Raw genomic sequence first — 18290 nt, 5'->3', positions numbered from 1 at the left:
GTTCATGTTTTTCTTTTTCTAAAACGAAATCGGAATGAACTAGACTGATTCATATTTATATATTATAATTTTTTATATTGTATATAATTTTTATATATAATATATAATTATATATAAAATAGTTTTGTATTATATGATAAATTACTAATTAATATAATATTAAATTTTAAAATCTTATATTATTATAGTCTATTGTACTAATAGTTATACTAATAATATATCACTATAATCTGTAATACAATTATAATGTTCTACTTATGAGTTACAGTAAAGTTAAACTATTATCTAAATTTGGAGTTCTACTGTTCATCTCCAAAATAATTTTTTAGTCTAAAAATATTCTCCTAGTTCTATAATTCTACAATTCTACTCTTCAGTTCTCCTTTCCTTTTCTTTTTTTTTTTTCTCTTTCTTTAGTTAGAGTGTATTGTTGCATAATTAGGTTGAGAAAAAATTGTTGGAAAACAATAATTTTAAGTAAAATTAAGTTATTAATTAATATATAGAGTGTATTTATAAAATATAAAAAAAAAATTTACAACAAAGAATTGTTATTAAAATATATAATATTATATTATTATTTTAAATTTAAGATATATATAATCCAACATGGATTAATATTTCTAACGAAGTAGTCAAAATTTCAACTTTTAATTAAATTTTAGGCTTAACAATAACTATACCATTATCAATAGTATTCTAAAACTTCTAAATTCATATTGGTACGTACGTATTTATATCAAACTTGACTTTGAGATTTTTTAAAAGAAAAGTCAAAAACTGAAACAATACGAATTTTCCTTCGAGCTGCTGTGTCCTTCTCGCAATGAAATCACCAGGACAAATATTATGAAGAGGTTGGACCAGTCAAAACGAAATATATTATTATTATTATATGCATTAACACGGTTCAGGAACAGTACGTCCCTTCTTTACGACTTTTCCTTTTTCTTAATTCAGTATGTCACCAATCACGCGTACTAGAGTACATAATATTGAACGGGACGTGTTCAACAAAATGACTACTTTTTTGTCGAATAAGTGTGCAAGTTTACCTAGCAACTAAGCAACATGTAATGCCGAGAAATTGAATAATAAAAAAGAAAATTTGTTTTCTCATTATTCATTATTTTATATCTCATATTTTATAAAAAACACCCACATATTTTGAAAAATACTTCTACACCTTGTAAAAAAGTTATAAATATGAAGTGTATGAATAAATAGTGACTGATGCATAATATTATTGATCAGACACTCAACATATTACTTATTTACCATTAATGGTCTAAGTGGTTTGTCTTGTACTAAATTATGAGTTGTATGTGATATGAATTTACCTTAAATTGTTTAAAGTAAAGGCTTTTCTACTTAGTTTTAAATGTTATTTTGTTAGTTTAATTTTATAAAAATTTTTGTGATTAAAATATTTTTCTTTAAATTATGAGTGGTAGAAACTGACAGTTTCAACCCCACATATGGCTTTCCCTGTCATGGGTTCTTTTATATATGAAAACACCGTATTCCAGATAACCTTCCCAGCAATGGCTGCGATAAATCCGAGAATAGTAGTATTTTTGTTAGCCCACTAGATTTGACCACTTTTTTTTTATTTTTTTGCAGGAAGATTTGACCAAGACTGAGACAGCCATATATATATATAAATTTATATATATATATATATATATATATCTGTGTCTATATATAATATAGATTGCATTGGTGTATACAAATAATCTCATTCTTCAAAATAACCGCCCTTGGGAGGATTAGACAATACCCATTTCTGCTTACTATTCTTGGACATTGTCCCGATATCTCAATAAGTAGATTCAACATTAAAGACATGGCTGGCGGCCTTATGCAATGCCGGAGAATAATGTTGAAGTTGCTGGCTTTGTGTTTTATCATCTACTTGCAGTATGCACAAGTTGCAGAGGCAAGAATTCGGCATTACAAATGGAACGTCAAGTATGAGTTCAAGTCCCCTGATTGCTATAAGAAGCTGGTTATCACCATCAATGGTAGAACTCCAGGACCAACAATCATAGCCCAGCAAGATGACACCATCATTGTTGAGGTTACGAACAGTCTAATAACAGAAAACCTTTCAATCCATTGGCATGGAATCCGACAGGTAATTAATCTCTGTATATACTTGCATATGAATAGTTAATACTTTGTTATCTCTTTATTATGAATATTCATCGGCTAAACTTACTGCAGATTGGAACGCCATGGAGTGATGGAACAGAGGGAGTAACTCAATGTCCAATTTTACCTGGGGAAACATTTAAGTACCAGTTTAAGGTTGATAGGGTAAGTGTTGGTGTCCTAAAACCTCTGAGCATGCAATTGCCTCTATTTCCATTTTCCTCTGTTCTTTTCAATGCCTTCAAAAGCAGTGAAGACTGAAGAGGATTATATGATCCTGTTAGCAAGAATTCCCTCTTCAAAATGTCCTAATATGCAGAAGTTTTGCTTTATGTACAGCCTGGGACTTATTTATACCACGCGCACTATGGAATGCAAAGAGAAGCAGGGCTATATGGATCAATCCGAGTATCACTTCCTGATGGAAAGTCAGAACCTTTTGCCTATGATTATGATCGCAGCATCATCCTTACCGATTGGTACCACCAAAGTACTTACGAACAAGCCACTGGATTGTCCTCCAATCCTTTTGTCTGGGTTGGGGAGCCTCAGGTATTTATTATTGAGAACAAAATGGATTTGGTATTACTGCCATATAATTGTTCTTTGCCTTGCCTAATGGCTATGTATTTTGTCATTTTTTTCAGTCACTTCTGATCCAAGGAAAAGGAAAGTTCAGCTGCTCTAGTGTACCAAGTCCAGCCGGGGTTTGTAATTCATCAAACCCAGAATGCTCTCCATATGCGATTACTGTAATCCCAGGAAAAACATATCGACTAAGGGTTGCTAGCTTAACTGCTCTGTCCGCTCTTAGTTTTCAAATAGAGGTAATTTTCATCATGAGTATCATCAACTTCAAAGATATTTCTTGTCTTTCTTTGAGTATATATGGATATTAATACACTAAAGGATTCGACATTAAAGAGAAAGCCAACTACATCAAGAGGAGAGGCTTTTTTATTTTTCAACAGCCATCAGTCTTTCATAGACGGTAGCGGTTGATTAAATGATATTTTCACAACTATTTTACTATCAACGAAAGTAATAGTGTCCCTTCATTAAAAATACTGGAGTTTCTTTTAACCTGCTAATGACATGTGTCTTTTCCTTTACAAGCAGGGTCACAATATGACTGTGGTTGAGGCAGATGGGCACTATGTGGAACCATTTGTTGTGAAAAACCTTTACCTATATTCTGGAGAGACATACTCTGTCCTTGTAAAGGCCGATCAAGACCCTTCAAGAAATCATTGGATCACAACTAATGTGGTTGGCCGGCCACCTAACACCACCGTGGGCGTCGCAGTTCTCAATTATTACCCGAACCATCCACGGCGATCACCTCCAACGATACCACCGACTGGCCCCATTTGGAATGACACCGCCGCCCGGTTGGCGCAAAGTCAAGCCATCAAGTCTCACAGTGGTTATATCCACACCCCTCCTCCAACCTCGGATAGAGTCATTTTGATGCTCAACACTCAAAATACAATAGATGGTTATCGTCGTTGGTCAGTAAACAATGTCTCTTTCAACCTGCCCCACACCCCTTACCTTATTGCACTCAAACAGAATCTCCACCATGTGTTCCAACAGACCCCATTATCTGATGGGCACGAGTTTTTGAACTACGACATCTACAGCGTAGCCAATAACTCAAATGCGACTTCCAGCAATGCCATTTACAGGCTAAAGTTCAATAGCACAGTAGATATTATACTTCAAAACGCAAACACCATGAACATTAACAACAGTGAGACGCATCCATGGCATCTCCACGGTCACGATTTCTGGGTCCTTGGCCACGGAAGTGGCAGGTTTAACATCTCGACCCACCCAAAGCAATATAACTTGGTGAACCCAATAATGAAGAACACAGTGCCTGTTCATCCATATGGTTGGACTGCACTGAGGTTCCGAGCAGATAATCCAGGCGTTTGGGCTTTCCATTGCCATATAGAATCTCATTTCTTCATGGGGATGGGGATGGTGTTTGAGGAAGGCATAGATAGGGTTGGAAAGTTGCCTTCTTCCATTATGGGTTGTGGTGAGAGCAAAGGATTGGGAAGGCCATGATATCATTAATTAGATTTATTCCCACATTGTTTCTGCTTTTTTCGAGTATTACAATTCTTATTCTTTTATTGTAGTTGCTGTATCATTGGACACGAACAAATTGTACTTTTCTTAAGAAATTAATGTAATGTATGAGGATCTAATTGTTCAAAAAAATTGAACTCCGTCTCTTTCAGCTCTCTCTTTTTAGCTTACAAAATTCATACTTTCATTAAATTCTTTAGATGAATCATATTTCTTTTTACAAAATTCATATTTTATGATGCAAAATAAAATTAAAAAAAAAAACAGATGGGTTATGAAGCATAATTTTTTTCAATTTCTTTCAAATCTATCTATTCATACATTAATAGGATCATTTAAGTGATTGTGTAGATGATAATGTACTTTACACACTAATTTAAAAATAGAATAACTCTTTTTTAATATTTCAAAAACTATTCATCATTATTCAAAGGAAAATGATAGGGATCCCGTTGAGGGATCCCGCTCCTTTTTTTTTTTTTTAGTTTTTTTTTTCATATTATTTTTTTAACACTTTTAAATATTTTTAAAAATAGAAAAAAATTCATAACATTATTAAAAACATTTTCTTAATCATTAAATAAAAAAAAACTAAAAATAATGAAGCGGGACCATGAGCAGAATCCCCCAACCGGATCCTTAGCATCACCCTTATTCAAAACAAAAAAATAAATTGAGCAAAGAGACGTCATTCTAAAGATCATTAGTACTCTATATGATCTGTTTAATTATTAAGTATATGATATATCTATCCTAATAATTAAGCATATACTTAATAATTAAGCATATCTAACTGATCTCTACCCAATCCTGAAAGAAAAAGAACCAAGGCTATAATTGTCAGCTTCCACTTAAATAATTGGTCTGATGCACCCGTTTTAAGTAATTTGCATCACCCCGCGTTTTAATTTCTCTGCCCCGGAAAAAAAAGGTCCGTATAATTTTTCTCTTATATATAATATGACCCACGGTGCATGCATCATGCATGCGTGGCAAATATTTTACATTCGGGCCCTTAATACACCATAGCTTTTTATCATTGGCTATAATTCAAATTAATTCTTAAGTATATATGATATTAATTAATGTGTTATTATATTCATCATCTTTACATCATACACTTCTATTTGTTATCTTTTATTTTTTTTCTTTTAACAAATATGTGATGTAAAAATGATGATCAACCATGTGTGCCATTATCAAGTCATCCATCCCAGCACATGCATGATCTTGCATGCATGCTGGTCATACCCTGCCTAATCAATTAATTAATTATGCAATTCGTACAGTTTTTTTGGCTGATCCATTTGCGGGTAGAGTACTAATTTCCCAATATATTAATTTGATCTAATTAAGTTCCTTTATATAATTAGTTACTCATCAGAAAATGGATCTTATACATTCTTTATAAGCTTATATATATATGGCTCTATTTGGCCGACAAATTTTAATATAGAATCGATATTATTCGGCCTAACTCCAATACAATCGATATTTGGCTCGAATTAAAGGGGACTCGCTAGCTTTGATTGCTTAATTTCAACCCATCAATCAAATTAAAGATAAGAGATCAACACAGCTAGTACAAGGCCATGGGCCTATACTGGACTTCTGGAGTAACCCAGATTGAACAACCAACTAACAAGAAGAAAACAAATAGATAAAAACCCATGCATAATACGGCCCAGGACAAACCTTTAAGTCCACGCTGTTGAGCCCAACCCACATTTTAAGTCTTTCAGTCAACACTTGCACTTCACTTCAGAATACACGCGCACGACACTTTAGTTACTTTAGATCCCAAATGCCCCATGTGAACCCTAGTTCTTTCTCTTTAGTCTCCACTTCCAAATGCTTCATCCTGCTGCCGCCGCTCGTTCCCCCTGGCCAAACCATCTTCGGCAGCCATGTTATACACCTCCCCCAATCAAAACACCTTGCCCACAAGGTGGGGGAAGTGTTCCTTCAGTCGTGAATAGCCTTCCCAAGTGGCGTCTGCCGCTTCTTGCCAGTGGCCTGAAATGAGTAACTCTACCCTCGCCTTGTTCCCCACCTTGACCATGTGACAGCTGAGGACTTCCTCGGGTTCAGGCTATAGAACCCCTTGCTCATCTACAGGTGGTAGTGAAGGTATGGCTGAAACCCTAGCTCCAATTTTTTTTCTTGAGTTGGGATACATGGAAGGTGTGATGAATCCTTGATGATGGAGGCAAGTCCAGTTTGTATGCGACTTCACCAACGCATTGCAGCACCTCGAACAGGCCAAAGAAACTAGGAGCTAGCTTGAGGCTGAGCCGATGGGTACGGTGGTCTGTCAGTAAGGTTGTAGCCGCAAGTAAACCCATTCCCCTACTGAGAACTGTTGCTCTTTTATTTTCAAATCAAAGTATTTCTTCATGCGATTTTGGGCTTGTTGTAAGGTAGGCTTGAGAGATTTTGAGATTTGGTCCTTGCTGCATGGAGTTAGGTCCACAGTGTCAACACGGGCTGTTCCCGGGATATAGTCCAGCATTCGGGGTGGGGGGTAGCCATAGAGGGCTTCAAATGGGGATATCCTCATGGAAGTGTGCTAAGTGGAATTGTACCACCACTCAGCAAAGAGAACCCAAACTGCCCAGTCTTTAGGTCTATCCCCTGTGAAATACCGTATGTAGTTCTCCACTATTTTGCTTACCCTTTCTGTTTGCCCGTCGATTTGGGGATGGTAGGCAATACTCATTGACATCTGAACTCCCTGTAAAAAGAACAATCTTGCCAGAACTGGCTTGTGAATGTTGTGTCCCTGTTAGAAACTATACATCAGGGTAAGCCATGTAATTTGAGGATATTTTTTAGGAACAAATCAGGCACTATCCTGGCTGTGTAGGGGTTTCTAACGTGTACAAAGTGACTGTATTTTGTTGATCGGTCAACCACAACCCATAAACAATCAAAGCCTTGTGAGATGGGAAGCCCATTAATGAAATCCATGTTGATATGAGTCCATGGTTGGGCCAGTATGGGTAATGGTTGCAGCAAGCCATTTTGTAGAGTATTATCTGCCTTCATCCTTTGACAAATGTCACAAGTTCGGATGAACCTTTTTAAATCTTTTTTCATTCCCAACCAATAAAAATCCATTCTCATTCGATGAATGGACTTATCATAACATGAATGTCCCCCCATGGGCTGCTATGGGACAACTCCATTAGTTTATTTTTAAATTCCTCATGCTGGGGAATGCACAATCTGTTCTTATACAGCAGTAACCCTTCCCTCAAGGTATAGTTAGGGCTTAACTTACCTTTTGAACAATTCTTAAGCAGTTCCTTTAAGCGCTCATCCACTTCATAAGCATTTTTTAGGTCATCCACCCATTCCACACTTGGAAAGATAATTAGCATCAATGTTCCTTCAAGTTCCTTATCTTTTCAGGTTAAGGTATCAATCACCCTATTCTCGGACCCCTTCTTATACTCTACCACAAAATTATAGCCAAGTAGCTTAGTTACCCTTTTTAGCTGCATAGGGGTTCCAATTTTCTGGTCTAGCAAGTGTTTAAGGTTTTGTTGGTCACTTCTAACCAAAAAGGTCAACCCCAATAAGTAAGGCCTCCACTTTAACATTACTGAAACTACGGCAAAAAGCTTTTTCTCATATGTCGACAATGAGAGGGATTAACCTTTGAGTGTCTGGCTAAAAAAAGCTATTGGCCTCCTGCACTGCATCAAAACAGCCTTTATTGATGTTCCTGGAGCGTCACATTCAATTATAAATGGTAGAGAAAAATCCGGTAATGCTAAAACTAGAGGTTGAGTTATAGCCTCTTTTAATATTTGAAAAGCAGTCTTAGCCTCTTCATTTGAATGAAAACCCTTCTTTTTAATCAACCTTTTAAGTGGTGCGGCAATATCTCCCTACCATTTTTATAAATCTCCGGTAGTAACTCGTCAAGCCCATAAATCCTCTCAAGGCTTTAAGGGACTTAGGTAAGGGCCACTCTATCATGACATTTAAATTTTTTGGGTCCGCTTGTACTCCTTTGGCTAAAATCAAATGGTCAAGGTAAGCCACCTCCTCACACCCAAACCGACACTTTGATTGTTTGGCAAATAACTTGTGCTGTCTAAGTGTCTCCAAAGTGACCCGTAAGTGTTGTGCATATTCCCTTTCTGTTTTGTTGTATGCCAAAATGTCATAAAAAAAAACAAGTATAATTTTTTTTAGGAATGGTCGAAATACCTCATTTATGAGACATTGGAAGGTTGAGGAGGCATTAGTGAGCCCAAAATGCATCATTAGGAACTCATACTGTCCCTCATGAGTCCTAAAGGCCGTTTTAGGTATGTCATTAGGCTTAACCCGTATTTGATGATACCCCGATCTCAAATCCAGCTTAGAGAATATTGTTGACCCGTGTAGCTCATCCATTAGCTCCTCGACCATGGGGATGAGAAATTTATCCTTGATGGCGACATTGTTCAGCTCCCTATAGTCAACACATAACTGTCACGTTCCATAAACTTTTCTTACGAACAACACAGGAGAAGAGTAGGGACTTTGGCTAGATTGAATCACTCCTATAGCTAATAGCTCCTGCACTATTTTTTCAATCTATTCTTTTTGGTAATAGGGGTAACAGTAGGGTCTTATAGAAATGATTTTAGTGTTGGGTATGAGGTTTATGGAATGGTCGTAGCTTCGGGTGGTGGGAGTCCCTTAGGTTCTTGGAATACATCTCCAAAGTGTTGCAGTATGGACTGAAAAGCTGCTGGAATTTATGCTCAAGCTTGTAAAACAGAGAGAGTTTCCCCTTCAATTAATTGCAAAATGACCCATTTTGTCTCTAACTTGTTCAGCATGTTTAGAGAGCCTTCATCAATCATTTTGTCAGTTGTTAACCCCTACATGTTAACTTTTTTTTTATCTTGATAACAAAATTGCATAGTTAACTTATCAAAATCCCACAAAATTTTTCCCGACTCACGCATCCATTTAATTCCCAACACCATATCGCATCCCACTAATACAATCACATGAACTTCCACCACAAAAGTTGTGCCTTGAATCAAGACTTTCACTTCACTGCATTTCCTTGCACTAGGGACAATCTCACAATTTGCAACCTTCACTTTAACCTTCTCCTTTTCTTCTAAGGGTAGGCTAGTTTTCTTTAATATTGTTGGGTCTATAAAATTGTGAGTAGAACCCGTGCGAATCAAGATGGTAATTCATTGCTTCACAATCCTCCCCTTCACTCTCATGGTTTTTGGGTTAAGGGATCCAGTTATGGCATGGAGGGATATTTCTGGGTTATTTTGGTTGCACATGTGTCTATGGTTCCTGGAATTTCTTCTCCCATATCCCCTTCTATTTCTTCAATCACCACATTACTCTTGTTGTCCCACAACACTTCCTCAAGCAAAAACAGTTTGGGATTTTGGCACTTATGCCTTGACACCCACTTTGCATCACAATAATAACATAATCCCTTTTTCCATCTCTCTTTCATTTGTTTTTGGTTGATTTTGTGTATGGTCAAAGATGGCTTTTGGTTTGGCTTGGTATTTTCAGATTGGTGGGAAAAATGATGGTTGGGGTTTCTTAAGATACTTGGTTCAAAGGAATAGTGTGAGCTGGACCTTGGATTTCTTTTGGTTAGGTTGATGTTTTCCTCTTGTATCTTGGCTAGGTTGTAAGCTGTGATTAAATTGGTGGGGCTAAACATTATCACGGGTAGTCTGATTTCATCTTTTAATCCGCTCAAAAAATAACTCAACTTACATGCAACGAATATCCCTCTCAACCTATTTGACAAGGTTTCAAGGTTTGCTTGATAGTCCTTAACTGTGTTAGTTTGCCTTAACCTAATAAAGGCCTCCATGGGATTATCATAAGCGTTAGGCCCAAACCGAACAAGTAGGGTTCTAGTGAACATATCTCAATTCTGGATTTGAAAATTTTGTTCCAGGTCTTTGAACCAAACCAGTGATTTTCCTTCTAAATGAAAGGAAGCAAGTTTCACTCGACTTTGTGGGGTAGTATTATGGAATTGAAAAAATTGATTAACTTTACAGATTCAACCTGTAGAGTTTTCTCCATTGAATATAGGGAAATCCAACCTCACTGTGCGTGCTTGGACCTCACCTTACTGTTGTTGATGGAATTGTTGTTGTTGACGAAAATGATGTTGCTGCTGCTATAACTGCAACTTTTCATGGTCATTTCCATCTGGCACTCACGAAGAAGACTCCCTATAGTTAGGACTAGGGTTTCCCTTTGTTAGCTCAGTTGTAATGATAGCTAGTTGTTGTACAATAGCTTCATTTTGCCTTTTAAGTGTTGCCATTTTTGTTTCTATTGATTTTTTAAGCTCCTAATACTGGGATTCTAAGGTTTTTTTACAGCATTGAGCCCATGTTGTAGTTGATTTAGCCTAGCACCTTCAGCCATAGGGTTAAATTTTGCACAGGTACAGTGTCTCTTGATACCACTTGTAACACTCTTGATAAACACACTAGAAAAAACTTTCCTGAGGGATGCTTTTTTAGAATAGGTTGAGAAGAAAAAGATAGAAAAGAGAAACTAAACTTTCATTCAGATTTTGCATAAAAAAAAATAGGTACATTACAATGCCTTTACATAAGCAGAAACCCTACAGAATGATGAAAAGGCCATGGGCCTGTACTAGACTTTCTGGAGTAAGCTAAATTGAACAACCAACTACCAAGAAGAAAACAAATAGATAAAAACCCATGCATAATACGGCCTAGGGACAAACCCCTTAAGCCCACGCTGTTGAGTCAATTTATCTTATCTCTTCTTGAATTATCTTTTGGATTTAACTATTCTCTTGTAATCAGTTATATGTTTCCAATAGGCTACCTAGTTGACTTTATCTCAAACCCTTGTATGTATAAATATATATATATATATATATATATATATATGTAAAAGGGGAGCTGAGGGTTTAAATTCTGACTGGTCTGGTGAGATTCCTAGTCGCCTCAGAGGCCTTCTCCGCATGGACATAATTGATTTACCTTATCTGCGGATATCGTAAAGGTTTTTCCTTGGTAAGTGGTTCTTGGTTTTATTGTCTTACTCACTCGAGATATATATATGCTTTTGTTTCTCTCTGGTTTTCTCTTTTGCATGTTCCTTCCTTGTCTAGGGCTGTTAGTTTGCTTCAAATTGTACTTTTTTGGTAATTGTTTTGTTTCCTGGACGGTTTTAGTTTACGATACCTGGGTTTTTGGAATTTTACTTGTATTCCTTAGGTGTCTTATTGTAACTATGGTTTTCTTCTACCATAAGTGAGGGTTATCTATAAAATTTAGGATCTCGTCTTCTTCGCTTAAAACAAAAAAAAATAGGTATGCATTTGACACAACCTGCTTTGAGAACTTTTTGCTATTCGTGAATGTACGTTACTCGATCAATTATATATGTACGAAGTCTCTTTTATATTATATTATATTTATATATTTATATATATATATATATCTTGTAATTAATATTAATCGGCCACCATATTTTTACTATTAATTAAAGGCATAGCTCATCCCAAGAAAAAAAATGTAGATGTAAAAATAAATTGAAAAATGGTTGTGTCGACCCGTCAGAAATCAGTTTAGTATCAATTTTTATATTTTAAAAATTAGTTAAAATTCAACCGATATATATATCAATTTTTTAACTATTATATTATATATAATTTTTATAGTATATTATATATGATATAAGCAAAATTACTAATTAATATAACATGATATTTTAATTTTATTATTTTATTAGATCATTCTATGGGCTCTTATTTTTTAAAAGAAAGATGCATATAAGAGAAGGGATATGAAAAATATTAATAAACATGCGTGATCAGTACAATAATCTTAATACGAACTCTGTCGCATTAGGAATCTAACTCCATGCAAGCTAGGGAATAATAATTTTGATTCTGAGTATATTACTATATTTCCTCTTTGCGATCCATAAAACAATAACGATATATCTGTTGGCACCGGTTTGGTTATATGTAATAATTTCTTATCCACACAGAAATAATTAATAGAAGTTCCCCAGAATTATAATTATCTTCCTATTACACATACTTTTCCCTCTAAGACTAGGAATAGGATTAAGAACCTTTAGCTAGTCTATAAATTCTCACTTACTGTTAGTTTTCGGTCACATAAATTATTTAAGAGTTTGGAGAACGTATTGAAGGAGTTTGAGTATGGTTGTCTTGAGTTCTGATGCTTTCGATCAGAGTTCTCTCGCCATGTTGGTAGACGTTGCTCTTGATCCTGATAAATATAAAGAAGAAAATGCTACAGAACAAAGCTTCGACGTAGTTCCCTCGCCTGGATTAATACAAAGCCTGAGGATCAAGGAAAGGCATGTAAAGAAGCCAACAACTGAAGCAGTGGCGACACTGTAGAGACAAAAGGCCTCATGCAGAGAAACTTATGTTTTTCGCCATGCAAGCCCATACAAATACTAGAGGAAGGAAGCAAAGCAGGTTCAAAAAGAATGAAGGAAAACCCCCGTGCATGGAATCATTGAACAAGAGGCAGAAACTTAATATGCCCACCATTCCAAACATAGTACTGCTGGAATTGCCTGAGGAGTACAACAATGGTATCAAGCAAATGAATGGAATCGACGTCGTTTTGGGAATACAAAAAGAACTTATTGCGGCCATCAGAATTCACCATAATTGTGCAAATCCAGCAAAATATAACTTGCTGCAAATAGTTTATTGTGCAGATAGTTCATTACCGACAAGGTAAAATCGTCGAAATAGAATTTTTGCGGCGATCAGTGATCACCGCAAATAAGTTTTTTGGATGAAAAAAATATTTTCGACGAACTTTACTCACTGGAAAAGGTTTTTCACAAAATATAAAAAAATGCACAAAAAATTGAATACATAAAAATATATAATACACATCCAAATTACAAATTCTTGCTCAAAAAAGTAATTGCACAAGCGCAAAATTGAAACAAAGACTTCTAACTACAATGGAAAATATTAATACAGTTCTTCTATATACAATCGATAAATACAACCGACGTGCAGTCGTCTCTACCACGTCAGATTTAAAATGAATTCTTCCTCTCTCATCAGCTCTCTCTCTCTCATCAGCTCGGTCTTTCACTCTCATCAGCTCCAGTAGCTCAGTCTCTCCCTCTCCTCAACTCTCTCTCATCAGCTCGGTCTCTCTCTCATCAAGTATTTCCACGTCAATCACGTTTGCACTCTTTTTGTACCAAGTGCTTGCAACAAGCGTTTTTCATATTAATAAGAATGGGTGATCAGTACAATGATCTTAATACGAATCATGTAGCATTAGGAATCAAACTGCATGCAATGTAGGAAATATTAATTTTGATTGCAAGTATGTTACAATATTTTCTCTTTGGGCTCCATAAAACAATAATGATATATCTGTTGGCACCTGCCTGGTTATATGTAGTAATTTCTTATCCACATAGAAATAATTAATAGAAGTTCACCATTCTTTTCTCATTACAAATACTTTTCACTCTGAGGCTAGGAATAGGATTAAGAACTTTTAGCTAATCTATAAATTCTGATATACTGTTAGTTTTCGATAACAGCAATAATTTAAGAGTTTGGAGAACGTATTGAAGGAGTTCAAATATGGTTATCTTGAGTTCTGATGCTTTTGAGAGTTCTCTCACCATGTTGGCAAATGTTGCTCTTGATCTTGATAAATATAAAAAATAAAATGCTACAGAACAAAGCTTCCACGCAGTGCCCTCGCCTGGATTAATACAAAGCCTGAGGCAAGGGCCTCATGCAGAGAAACATATGTTTTCTGCCATGCAAGTCCACACAAATACTTGAGGAAGGAAGCAAAGGAGGTTCAAAAAGAATGAAGGAAAACCCCCGTGCGTGGAATCATCGAACAAGAGGTAGAAGTTCAATGTGCCCACCATTCCAAACGTAGTACAGCCAGACATGCTTGAGGAATACAAGAATCGAATCAAGGAAATGAATGGAACCGACGTGGTTTTGGTAATACAAAAGACCCTCACCTCGACTGACCTAGAAAAGGTAACAATCGTTTATCCATACCATTCCGACAGATCATTAATACTAATTTCTTAAGAGAGGAAGAGAGAAAAAATCCTTGCCCAACAAGAAAAAATGGAAGTGTCATTCATGGAACCCTCGTACGAAATGAGTATGATGGTTTTGAAGCAATGGAACATGCCCAAAAGCTCGGGGAAGGTAGGCTCGATGTACGCACTAAGGACTGACTAACTGGATTGTTGTCGCCAAAGATAAGTACTATTGGTGCATCTGACGCCGAAACTCAAGTAACGGAAGAAGATAAATGCCGAAACTCAAGCAACAGATAACAGATGCCGAAACGAAAGCAACGAAACTAATAAAGAATAAAGTCTGGCATGCAGGTGCAGAAATATTGGGATATCAGCTTTTTCAAATTGCCGAAACTCAAGCAACGGAAAGCAACGGAAATAATGCAGAAATCTGGCATGAGGAAATCTTGGGATATCAGCTTTTTGTATTTCAAATTTAAATACGTTATATCTCCAATTGTATTATAAATAGCAACTCTTGTACACATATCAAAAATACAATAACAGAGTATATTCTCATCAATTATTTTTAAGTTTCTATATGGTATCCGGCCAATAGACCAACGTCAACTATCTATTTCCTATCTTCATCATGCCTGCTCAACTTCCCCTCTTCAATCCCACCTCCTCTCTCAACATTACCAAACTTAGTCGTGCCAACTATCCTACCTGGAAGGCCACCATGCTTCCATATCTGAAAGGCCAAAAGGTCTTTGGCTACCTCGATGGTTCTCTCCCGCCACTGTCAAAAGAACTTGTTGCCGAAAATGGCACCACAACTCCCAATCCTCTTTTTGACATTTGGGAAACTCAAGACAATTTAATTTTGAGTTGTCTCAATGCTTCTCTAACTGATGAAGTTCTTGCTCAGGTTGCTCATTGCACAACATCTCATGAAGTGTGGACTGCTCTTACCTCCTCATTTGCTTCTCAGTCCAGAACTCAAATCATTCAAGTAAGGACTCAACTCTCAACAACAGAGTATATTGATGAGAATATACAATAACAGAGTATATTCTCATCAATTATTTTTAAGTTTCTATATGGTATCCGGCCAATAGACCAACGTCAACTATCTATTTCCTATCTTCATCATGCCTGCTCAACTTCCCCTCTTCAATCCCACCTCCTCTCTCAACATTACCAAACTTAGTCGTGCCAACTATCCTACCTGGAAGGCCACCATGCTTCCATATCTGAAAGGCCAAAAGGTCTTTGGCTACCTCGATGGTTCTCTCCCGCCACCGTCAAAAGAACTTGTTGCCGAAAATGGCACCACAACTCCCAATCCTCTTTTTGACATTTGGGAAACTCAAGACAATTTAATTTTGAGTTGTCTCAATGCTTCTCTAACTGATGAAATTCTTGCTCAGGTTGCTCATTGCACAACATCTCATGAAGTGTGGACTGCTCTTACCTCCTCATTTGCTTCTCAGTCCAGAACTCAAATCATTCAAGTAAGGACTCAACTCTCAACAGCTCGTAAAACCAATCAGACTGCCAGTGAATATTTCATGCATATTAAACGTCTCGTGGACAACCTTGCAATTGCTGGGCAACCCTTAAACACTGATGACACAATCACTTACCTGCTTGCTGGTTTAGGACCAGAATATGATTCTCTTGTCACTACCATCTCTGCTCGTGATGCGTCATTGACGTTGGAGGAGGTCTACTCTATGCTTCTTACTTGTGAAGCCCGAATTGCACACCATTCTCAGTCTTCTCCAACAATGAACGTGTCAGCTAATGTAGCGCACGCCAGTAGAACTTTTCCCCCTATCGTGGCCGTAGCAACTCCAATAGAGGACGTAGCTCTGGAAATTCCAATCGTGGCACTGGTAGAGGTAATTTCTCACTCCGTAATTCTGACTTGTGATGCCAATTATGTGACAAATCAGGACATACTGCCTCTCGATGTTATAAGCGCTATGATCCTCACTTTCTACCCCCACCACCACGTCGGACTGGACAAGCCAATCTCTCCACCACCCACACTCAGCAGCCGTCTGATCAAGAGTGGCATGTTGACTCTGGAGCAACGCACCATCTGACCAACAATTCCAATAATCTCAATGTACGTGGAGAAGACTATGTTGGCACTGATCAAATACAAGTCGGTGATGGTTCAGGTTTGTCTATAACCCACACTGGCACCACGTCCTTATCCACCACTTTAAAATCTTTTGTTCTTGATAAAATTCTTGTTGTTCCCCAAATCACAAAAAATTTAATCTCTGTTCAAAAATTTACTTGGGATAACCATGTTTATTTTGAGTTTCACAATGAATTTTTTCTCATTAAGGACAACTCGGGGAACGTCCTTCATAAAGGCCATAGCAAAGATGGATTGTATTGCTTTTCACCACCACTTCAACGTGCTGCCTCTTCTGCTTTTGTCGATGTTCGTATTTCCATCTCTGATTGGCATCGTCGATTAGGACATGCTAATTTTCGTACTGTCAATCATGTGTTAAATTCCAATAAAATTTTTGTTGAAGTTAATAAAAGGCAATCTGTTTGCCCTGACTGTGAGATGGCCAAAAGCCACAATTTGCCATTTTCAAACTCTGTTAATCATGCAACTCGACCTTTACAACTCATTTTTTCTGATGTATGGGACCAAGTGCTGTTACCTCAAGCTATAACTCTCGTTATTATGTTTGTTTCTTGGATGATTGTACAAAATTTATTTGGCTTTTTCCCCTCAAACACAAATCTGAAGTTGAAAATATTTTTTTCCAATTTCAAACATATGTTGAACGGCACTTTGATACAAAAATTAAAGCGGTTCAAACCGATTGGGGAGGTGAATTTCGCCGACTCAATACTTATTTAAAAAATTGTGGTATTGAACATCGTATTACTTGTCCTTATACTCATGAACAAATGGGTTCGGTTGAAAGACGCCATCGTCAAATTGTTGAAATGGGTCTTGCTTTATTAGCTCATTCCAACCTTCCTCAATCCTATTGGGAAGATGCTTTTCAAACGGCCACCTATATTATTAATCGTTTACCAACTAAAATCTTGGCCAACCTCTCTCCATTTGAAAAAGCATATCACAAAAAGCCGAACTATGATTTTATGCGTGTCTTTGGTTGTGCTTGTTGGCCCAACCTACGACCCTATAATCGTCACAAAATTGATTTTCGATCCAAAACTTGCATTTTTGTAGGCTATAGTCTCTCACATCAGGGTTACAAATGCCTAGACTTATCAACAGGAAAAATATATGTCTCTCGGCATGTGGTCTTTGATGAAACTCTCTTCCCATATCAAAAACCAGATCTTTCCACTCTAAGTCACTCTCAGTTTGACGTGGCATCCCTTCCATTCAATTTGCATTCCACACGTCCGCACCCACTCACTTCACATACAGGTGCCGTGTCCTCTCAACCTCATCCACCGCCACTTGCATTTGATCTCATGCCATATGTCACTCCAACAGTAATGCACCATCCAGATAATGCCACTGCTCCAGACCCGCATGCTGCATCAAGTTCGACGCCTGCTGAAATTTCCCTTCCCAGTACGTTGTCGAGCCATGTGTCTATGTCTGCAACAACCCAGCGCATGGTCACACGGTCACAAACAAATAACCTCAAGCCAAAATTGCTGTATGTTGGATTCATCAAATATCCTCTTCCAACTACACTTCTTGCTGAGGTAAATAATTCTTACATTGAGCCAAGTTGTTTCACCGAAGCAAACAAGCACTCGCAATGGCGGAATGTAATGTTTTCAGAATTCAATGCCTTAATTCAAAATGGAACTTGGGATCTAGTTCCACCCAGACAAGAATACAATCTTGTTGGGAATAAATGGGTGTATCGTGTCAAAAAAAAGGCTGACGGCAGTATTGAACGATTCAAAGCACGCCTTGTTGCCAAAGGCTTCCATCAACAAGAAGGAGTTGATTT

General features: G+C 37.1%; 1 protein-coding gene across 1 annotated transcript; it reads left to right on the top strand.

Moving 5' to 3' along the window:
• Positions 1-1717: 1717 nt before the first annotated feature.
• Positions 1718-4400, top strand: LOC109013253 (L-ascorbate oxidase). The gene is made up of 5 exons (XM_018995287.2): positions 1718-2137; positions 2227-2319; positions 2494-2706; positions 2802-2981; positions 3274-4400. The coding sequence occupies exons 1-5, from the start codon at positions 1847-1849 to the stop codon at positions 4228-4230; spliced, it is 1734 nt and encodes a 577-aa protein (XP_018850832.1). The 5' UTR covers positions 1718-1846; the 3' UTR covers positions 4231-4400.
• Positions 4401-18290: the final 13890 nt, after the last annotated feature.

Source organism: Juglans regia, chromosome 1 (genome assembly GCF_001411555.2).
Source record: "Juglans regia cultivar Chandler chromosome 1, Walnut 2.0, whole genome shotgun sequence".
Classification (NCBI taxonomy): Eukaryota; Viridiplantae; Streptophyta; class Magnoliopsida; order Fagales; family Juglandaceae; genus Juglans; species Juglans regia.
Note: the sequence above shows the minus strand (reverse complement) of the source record. Positions and strands in the feature narration are given on the sequence as shown.

Excerpts from the sequence above, each read along its gene's own strand:
- LOC109013253 (XM_018995287.2), top strand. The coding sequence starts at position 1,847 with ATGGCTGGCGGCCTTATGCAATGCCGGAGAATAATGTTGAAGTTGCTG. Across the intron at positions 2,138-2,226 it reads ATTGGCATGGAATCCGACAG|ATTGGAACGCCATGGAGTGA; the intron begins GTAATTAATCTC and ends AACTTACTGCAG. Across the intron at positions 2,707-2,801 it reads TCTGGGTTGGGGAGCCTCAG|TCACTTCTGATCCAAGGAAA; the intron begins GTATTTATTATT and ends CATTTTTTTCAG.